Source organism: Epinephelus moara, chromosome 7 (assembly GCF_006386435.1).
Source record: "Epinephelus moara isolate mb chromosome 7, YSFRI_EMoa_1.0, whole genome shotgun sequence".
In the NCBI taxonomy this organism is placed as follows: Eukaryota; Metazoa; Chordata; class Actinopteri; order Perciformes; family Serranidae; genus Epinephelus; species Epinephelus moara.
In genome coordinates, this window is record NC_065512.1 from 40260309 (window position 1) to 40267815 (window position 7507).

At 38.3% G+C, this 7507-nt stretch overlaps 1 protein-coding gene across 2 annotated transcripts in view; it reads right to left on the minus strand.

Moving 5' to 3' along the window:
- marco (macrophage receptor with collagenous structure) overlaps positions 1 to 7016 on the minus strand; it is a 62197-nt gene extending 55181 nt beyond the window's left edge. The window contains exon 1 of one of the 2 annotated variants that reach the window (XM_050048356.1): positions 6811 to 7016. In XM_050048356.1, the coding sequence (XP_049904313.1) occupies positions 6811 to 6907 (97 nt within the window). In that variant the 5' untranslated portion in view covers positions 6908 to 7016. The remainder of the gene's footprint in view (positions 1 to 6810) is intronic. The other variant, XM_050048355.1, reaches the window with a different exon arrangement.
- Positions 7017 to 7507: the final 491 nt, after the last annotated feature.

A 7507-nucleotide genomic window follows, 5' to 3' on the forward strand; every position in this document is an offset into this window, starting at 1 on the left:
GTTTCTGTCCCCTCCTTGCTCAGAGTTGCTCTCAGAAACTTCCTGAATCACTCTTAAGCTAAGATTCCTTGCTAGGAATTTTTAGGCTAAGTTAGGAGTTCTCTGCAACTCCAAATGTTTGTCTGTGTCTACCAGATAGGTAACTGTTTGCTGACACATTATCCACAAAAACTTCATGAGCTGATATGTCAGTGTTATGCAAAGATGTCATTCACACTGGGGACACTGGGGACATGTCCTAAAATGACGCCAACCCATGTAAGCTACCAAAGACCAGGGACCGTATTTACAAACATTCTGAGAGTCCTCTCAGAGAGCTCATAACTTAGCCTAAAAACTTTTAGTAAGGAGTCTTAGCTTAGGAGTGATTTAGGAAAGCTCTCAGAGCAACTCTGAGCAAGGAAGGGACAGAAAATTTTATCTTAGTGAGGAGGTGTGGTTGACCCTGTTGCTAGGTGTGATGCATTCTTTTAACAGATGTGATTGGTTGTCAAAGACACGCCCTTTTGTGAGCCTGAAAGGTGTGGACACCCAGTGGAAATGAAATACACTGCATCACAATATGAGATTGACAGTGTTGTCATTGTTAGTGTGATGGTTGAGACAGACAAAAGTCATCATTGCTGCACTCTTGCATTTTTCCAGTTTTTGAAATATCTTAGTTTTGTGATAATTTTATTTCTGGCGTTATAGCGTTATTTTGTTAGGTGGGAAATGTGTCCATATCACTTAATGAGATCAACCACACGTTATCCCTGCACAATCTCATCTGTAGCATTTCATTTACTCACTCTCATTTACTCTTAAGCCTCTTAAAAGTCCTCCTCCCTGCTCCTAACAGTTTTTCACCTTAGGAGCTCTTTTAAGGGCTAAGATGCTTTGTGAATAACTTTTATCTTTACAAGAACCTAGTCTTTACATCAAGGGGTAATTCTAAGAAAACGTCACAATTCTAAGAATTTTCTTAGAATTTCGTCATGTAGAGGAACAGCCTCTCTAGACTTCCCTTGAACAAGTATTATCGATGAATGGACCCACGAGGCCACTGGAGGGTCAAATGTTTATTACTCAACCCCGGTATCACCTCAAACTGGACAAACACTTCTTTCAGCCATCCTTAGGCCAAAAGGAGGTAAAAAGTCACTTGGGATCCCCTCAAGTTGCCATCTTAAAGTATCCAGCCTTGCAAAACGGGGCAAAACGCGGTGATGAACGACCCACTAGTTGTCGTGAGTCAATGCTTCTTTTCTCAACCACATCCTGTCCATTCGCATTGCCCCGGGGAAATCACGCCCTCCCCTCTCTTGCCAAATGTTTCTGTGTGACAAAATTGAAATGTCTGTTGGATACTATTATACATTTTATCCATGTTATAATGTTGTAAATGTGCATAATCCTTGTTTGTTAGTTGAATGATGTTTTGCTTATTTCCGTAAGGCAAAAAATTAAGGGAATTACGAAAATAAGATTTTAATCCCTCATTTAATATGGAGCTATACTGCCATCTTGTGGTGGAGTTAAAGTGGGTTCCTATAAGGAGCCCCATCTTACAATATAATGACGAAAACTCTCTGTGTGTCTGTGGGTGTGTCTGTGGGTGTGTGACTGTTCCACGTTTTTCTCCTCACTGACTTGGTCAATCCATGTAAAACTTGGCACAGTGGTAGAGAGTAATGGGAGGATGTGAATGAAGCAATATTACATCAATTGGCCAAAGGGGGGCGCTATAGTAACCGATTGAAATTGCAAACTTTGAATGGGCATATCTCATGCCCTGTATGTCATAGAGATGTGAAACTTTGCACAGAGATGCCTCTCCTCATGAGGAACAAATTTGCCTCGACAACCTATAACTTCCAGTTATATAGATTTCCGCCATTTTGAATTTTTTGAAAAACACTTAAAATCGATCTCTTCCTAGGATGTTTGACCGATCTGCATGAAACTCCATACACATAATCTAGGGACCAATATCTAAAGTTCCCTCTTGGCAAAAGTTGAAAACTTACTAAAACTGAGCTTCTATAAGGCAGTGAATATTGCAGAGGGCGTGGCTCATCACATAAAGGTGTATAACATCTTAAGGGTTTCACCGATCACAACGCAACTTTGTAGGCATATGACCACACATAATCTGAGAGGACCCCTCCATTATTGACCCCATCAAACAAAATGGGGGCACTAGAGAGCTAATTTCTTATCTAGGCCTAACCGCCATATCGATTTTTATTACATTTGGTAGGATTTGAGGATGCCTCAAGGTGACTGGAGAAATCTAACTCTAATTGGCAACTAGGTGGTGCTATAACAACAGAAAAATGCTTAAAAGCGGCTAAAATGCGACCGATTGCTGTGGCTCTCCCTGTGGCCGAATGTTGCTGTTTTTTTCTAATTTGACTAAGTCATGGTATGGTATGCTGTACATAATCACGGAAACTGTCAGTGTGTCATTCTGTCAGTCAGTCATTCTGTCAGTCTCACGTTTTTCTACTCACTGACATGGTCAATCCATGTGAAACTACACATAGGCATTGAGGATTGGCATAGGTAGACAAAGCTACTTTTTCCAAAAATTGCACTATTAGTATATGCTTTTACAAAGTCGCTTTTAATTGAATTGTATGCATTCACCCCATGAGTTACTGCGCATGCAGGTTGATATATGTATCCACCTCAAACAGACATCAGCTGTAGCCGAGCAGCAGAGTTACACTGTGCATGCATGTTAAAATATGCATCCACCTCAAACAGACATCATCTCAGCTGCAGCCGATAAAGGTAGGCTTATTAATTACTTAATTACATTTACACTGCTACAATGTGCACATTGATGTCAAATTGACAAGCTAACCAATTGCCATGTTGTGTAGGTGTATGTGTGAGTGGGAAGTTGCCCCATACCCCTCAACTTTGTGTCTGTGTGTTCGTGAGTGTAGCTAGGGGAGACTTTAGATATTGGTCAATCATACTATCAAATTCACAAAAACTCTGTCTGAATACATTGCTCTTCTTAATTGGTTCAGTTGACTATTTAATCTGCAATTTCCTATGACCTGTATCCCAAACACACACCATGTGAAACTGTAAGTGGGCAACTGTGCACTCAATGGGTATGGACTAGTATTATATATTTGGAGTTAAAATATAGTTGAATTTATTAATCAACCTGTTTTCATGAATATGTTCTTCCTCATTTTGTTTTTCTCTATATATTGCAACTATAGGTTAGTCTGAAGTGTGTGTATTTGAAGCAGTTTATACGTGTACTTTGCTGATACACGTGGCATAATAGTCGTATTCATTTTAATTGGATGTTAAAAAACAATTTTGACTATAATGAGAGGAGTATGTGCCTGTCACGCATAACATGTCAAAGTATATGATCTCGTATAATAAAAAGCATTAAGTTTCTTTAAAATAAAGTAATAAGCCTATTTTACAACTAACCACCTTAGTAAAACCCGCCCCCCTTTTGGCTGGATAAAACAAGTGGGCTTGGCGCATCTGGCTCTCTTCTTGTTTTTGCTCTTCTTGTTTTTGCTCTCTTCCGTGTGTCTCTCTTCCGTGTGTCTCTCTTCTTGTTTTTTTCTTGTCTTCCTTTTTGTTTCTTCTTTTTCGTATCTTAGCCTCTGTTGTATTTACATTTTAGTTACGCTTTTATACTCTCACGATCAAAGTTATTTTAAACTTTTAATTAGTCGCTGATTAGTCGCTTCCCTCATTATGAGGGTGGTGCCCCAAACTTAATTACGAGTGCAAACATTCTCAAAAAGGTATTTCCCCTACAGTCACCACTAGGAGCAACTCTTAGCACTAGGAGGCTTTGTGAATACAGCCCCAGGGGTTTATAAATGAATGTGTCACTGATGTGAGTTGGTGCCACATGCACATATAAAGAAGTCTGAAGACTAAATGATGCCTACATGTGTGTCAATAAATATTTGAAAGCAACACAGCCTTACCGCATTATATTCCAGTATACTTTGGTAGTCTGAATTTTGTCTTCCTTCACATAACAGAATTTCCACCATAATTAAGTGCATAAAAATTCATCAGAATACAGGAAAATTAAGTGTTTGATGCTCAATATTTTCAGGGAGGGGAGGACCCCCAGACCCCCCACTTCATATGCCGTCTAAGGCTTCAGCCCCGTATGTTTTATGAACAGCCTCCTAACTATAAATAGGCTGCGTATATATGTATATATATATATATATATATATATATATATATATATATATATAGACATATATATGTATATGTATGAATACGCAGATTTTGTGTGATCACGTGCAACAGAGAGAGAGAGAGAGCGCGCACTGGTAATAACAGCAGTGTTGCAGCTGGTAAAGGTGGCGCTCATTTATGAATTATTAGGTGATTATATTTTGTATTATTAATCAAATAATTAATATTAATAATTAGTAAGTTTTCAAAGCACACAAAGACAAAATGTTGTGGAGTATAAAGTACAATTTTTCCCTCTGAGATGTAGAGGAGTAAAAGTGTAAAGTGGAAATACTAACAGCACCTCTAAATTACAGTATACAGTTGCAAAGTAGTACAGGTACCACATTTTTAACATCACAATTCATCAATAATGTGGAAAAACAAAATAAAAATAAACAATTTTAGGGGTAAATAAGATGGCAGAGTGCATGAAAAGCATAAAAATAGAGCTTCTTAATAGAAAATAAAAAAAAATCTCAGGAGAGGATCCCCTGAGAGCCAGAAATCTGGGCTAAGACCTGTCCTCAAATCCTAGAAACACCCCTGGTTACTTACTTACTACTACTTACTACATACTTCTACTGTTATTATACACATATGATTATTGTCACACATGTATACTATCAGATATTAATATATTATTATGAATTATAATATTATTACTTTCATTAATGTTGTTGTAAGCTACTGTCATTTCCATCTGTCCTGCATCTCTCTCTGTCTCTGTNTAAGGACAGAGGGATGTCGTATGCTGTAAAGCCCTGTGAGGCAAATTGTGATTTGTGATATTGGGCTTTATAAATAAAATTGATTGACTGATTGATTGATATAGCAGGAAACAAATTAATTTGTTTAAATTCACAGAAAGACAAGTTGTTTTATATATGTTAATACAATTGTTTACATATGTTAATAATAGATAATTGCCACCACAAACTACAGTGTGCCTGGAGGATCTGTTCTCTCTCTCCCTCTCTTATTTTCTATGTTTATACTTCCTTTGGGGTCTTTTACTTCTTTATGTTAATATCCCTTTCCATTTTTATTTAGATGACACTATTTTTTGGATGATCTCAGCAGCATAACTGGCCTTAATGACTGTCTGGACATTATGATGGGCTGGATGTCCCAAAGTTTTCAAAAGGTGGGGCGTTCTGGTGGCCAGGTAGTTCAGGTGCTTACCAGATAACTTTAAATATATAAATTCAAATAGAATAAGACAGAGAGACTATTAGCCCCCAAAAGTGTTCAAAAAACATTAAGAAATATTTCTAGAATCAGACTGACTTGATCCTTTGAAAATTATGACAAATTAATCCAAGGTAAAGTATAGTTATGATGTCATAACTGCATGCCATTATGACAGGCCCCATAGTCAGGCCCCTAGTTAGTTTGTAAACACACACACACACACACGCACACACGCACGCACGCACACACGCACGCACGCGCGCGCACGCACGCACACACACACACACACACACACACACACACACACACACACACACAGTTTTAGACATATATACAGTATGCTTTGCAACTGTCTGCTGTTTGAGCTGAGTCTCTGTTAGCATGCATGTGTATGTATGAATTTTTGCATTGTTCTCTGTATTTTAATCTTTATTCAGATTTAGTCTTCTTATTCTTTAATGTATTATTTGTATGCTTATAACTAAATCTTTTATATTCTTTTAGGGTGACTATTCAACATCAGTCCAGGGACAGCAGATGTAAAATAGCCTTTTAGCTAATTCTGGCATGTTTACATTTTAAAAAAAAATGTTTTATTAATGTCCCTGATCACTAAACCTTAAAATAAATAAATAAATAAATGTTTTACCAACAGTGTGTCTAACTGCCGCTTTCATGTTATATCCACTTGCAGATGTGCCCAGCTTGTCAGTCTTGAGAGATTTTGCACCTAAACTAGCAACTGTAAATCATTTTGTCCCGTTACATGATTAAACAGAGACATGATATAGGACATCAACATACATATTACTCTGCAATTATCGTTACATATCAGTGTATGACAAAAACTACAAAAGAAAATAGGAGATTATTAGTATATTTTATGTTACAAAAACAGAAAACCATGATGGAGACTGGTTTTCCTTTTTGAGGGCACAAATAGAAAATCTCTCCATTTTTGATTTTTAACATGAGTTCTTTGAACACCGGCGTATTTCCAGGTGGCGATTGGGCCCCTCCACCCCCTGGGCCCCAGCACAATCGCACTGCCTGCAATGTCTATATTTACACCCCTGAATGAATCCTTGCTTTTGTGTCATCACGACTACTTTACTGTCATTTATTATACTGCTTCTGAGGAGCTAGAGCTCCTCTGCAAAGGGGTTCAAAAGCTGCAGCTTATCAGATACTACACAGTGAAGCAAATGAGAACATGTGTCACTTGTTGTGTCCATAAAGTCATTTGACGTCTCACAGGTTAACTTGTATTAAGTGGATATTCTTAGAATTAAAAACCTGTAGGTTTGGTTACTATGTCATCTCTCAAAATTCAGGGTTAAGACTCCTATTCGCTTTGAAAGGCTTGATATTTTCTGTCTAAATACTCACCATCAGGCTGGAAACTGTAGAGATCAGTCCTGCTGAGTGACATGTCAAACAGCGGGTTACTCTGGGTGTATGAGATCCGGTCCACTGATGTCTCCATACTGTCTCGGGTCCAGAATCACCTTCACCCCCTACTTCAGGAACTCTTATAACACATAGTGCATGATGTTGGGAAAACACAATTCACCCCAGATTGCAACAGAGCCTCCCCATGAAACAACTCACATGGCCACGGATTGAAGTAGAGGAAGGAACTTCATCTGTTGCTGAGGTGGCCAAAATTCAGCAGCACAACACCCAACAGTACAGCTGCTCAGTCGAATGAGGAAGTTGTTGCTCTAACCACACATGCAACAAGCCCTTGCAAAACAGTAACAGAAATCAAGTTCAGTATTTTTAACACTGTTAGAATGACTGGGAGAATGATTATCGACAACCTGTTCTTATTGCTTTACTATTACGTCCACTGGTTGAACTGGTGCCAGAGCAGCAGGATCACATAACAATCTACAATAGAAGAGAAAAGGGCAGGTTGAGTCAGTCACTTAGTCACATGCAAAATGAATTGTTTAAATGAGCACGTTCATCCCCAATATAGAACTAAATATCAAACTACTGAGTGTGGGCCAGATGATAGAGGAATGGCTCCTGATCTTTAGGTTTTCAGCAAGCCAATATTTTCTCCAAAAAGCCCCATGTG